This window comes from Equus quagga, unplaced genomic scaffold, assembly GCF_021613505.1.
Source record: "Equus quagga isolate Etosha38 unplaced genomic scaffold, UCLA_HA_Equagga_1.0 65242_RagTag, whole genome shotgun sequence".
NCBI lineage: Eukaryota > Metazoa > Chordata > Mammalia > Perissodactyla > Equidae > Equus > Equus quagga.
Window position 1 is genome coordinate 1 of NW_025800679.1, and position 1189 is coordinate 1189.

At 81.6% G+C, this 1189-nt stretch overlaps 1 protein-coding gene across 1 annotated transcript; it reads left to right on the forward strand.

The window, feature by feature from the left end:
- Window positions 1–68: 68 nt before the first annotated feature.
- LOC124234029 (PRKC apoptosis WT1 regulator protein-like) lies at window positions 69–1185 on the forward strand (the record flags this gene model as incomplete). Its single annotated transcript, XM_046651286.1, has 2 exons — window positions 69–261; window positions 752–1185. A coding segment is annotated over exon 2 (312 nt), but the record flags the coding sequence as incomplete, so codon positions are not given.
- Between the last annotated feature and the right edge of the window lie 4 nt (window positions 1186–1189).

Here is a 1189-nt window from a genome sequence, read left to right on the forward strand (position 1 = left end):
GGGGCTGCAGCGGGCACGCCCCCCCGCGCGCCGCGCCCCTCGCGCCCGCCTCGGCCCTTTCCGCCCGCGCTTCGGCGCCGCTCGGCTCCCCTCCGCGCGCGCGCCCTCCCTCTCGCCGTCTCGCCTCCCTCGCTCCCTCCCCGCCCGGGAGAGCCGCGAGCTCGAGCCCCGAGGCTGCTGGCGCTGCTGTGTCCCGTGCGGCCGCGGCGGCTCACCTGGGCGCCAGCTCCCGGCCCCGCGCCTTCCCCCACCTCCTCCCAGGTAAGCGGCTGCCCGGGCCGCCGGGCTCACGCGCGCCCGTCCCTCCGCTCCCGGGACAGCGGGGGTCCCCCGGAGTCCGGCCGCCTCCTCGGGCAGGCTAGGGGCTCGGCGCCTCGCCCGGGCCTGGGGGCGGGGACGAGGACCCCGGGCCGGCGCGGGCCGGAGCGAGGGGAGGGCGCTGCGACGGGCCGACAGGTGGCGGGGTCTGGCCCTGGTCCCCCGAGCGCCGCAGGCGCTGACTCTGGTGGGGATGGGGCGGGCGGGCCGGGGGAGGGGTCAGGCCGTCTCTCCTCCCCTCGAGGGGCGGCGACCGTCGGGCCCGCCGTGTAGGTGCGTCGGAGAAACTGCGGGGTGGGGACTCGGCGGCCGCGGCTGGCGGGGACCAGCGGGCGCGTCGGGGGGCTCGGAGGGGCGCGGCGGCGGGGCAGACCTCGGGCCGGCCGGGGACCTGACGCCTCCTTCCCCCGCCCCCTTTTGTGTTTCCCCGCAGAGCGGCCGCCGGGGGAGCCGCGACCGCCCCCGCGGCGGGCTCGTCCCCTCGCATCCTCCGGGCCGCGGGCAGGAAGAGGCGGCGGCGGCCGCAGGGCAGAGCCGCCCGGCCCCGCTGGGAATATGGCGACCGGTGGCTACCGGGCGGGCAGCGGCGGCGGCGGCGGCAGCACCACCGACTTCCTGGAGGAGTGGAAGGCGAAGCGCGAGAAGATGCGCGCCAAGCAGAACCCCGCGGGCGCGGCCGCCCCGGGCGGCGGCGGCGACGCGGCCGGGAAGCCCCCGGCGGGGGCTCTGGGCACCTCGGCGGCCGCCGCGGCCAACGAGCTCAACAACAACCTCGCGGGCGGCGCGGCCGCACCTGCCGGCTCCGGGCCCGGGGGCGTGAACTGCGCCGGCGGCCCCGCGGCGCTGACCCGGGTGGGCCCCGGCCCGCGGC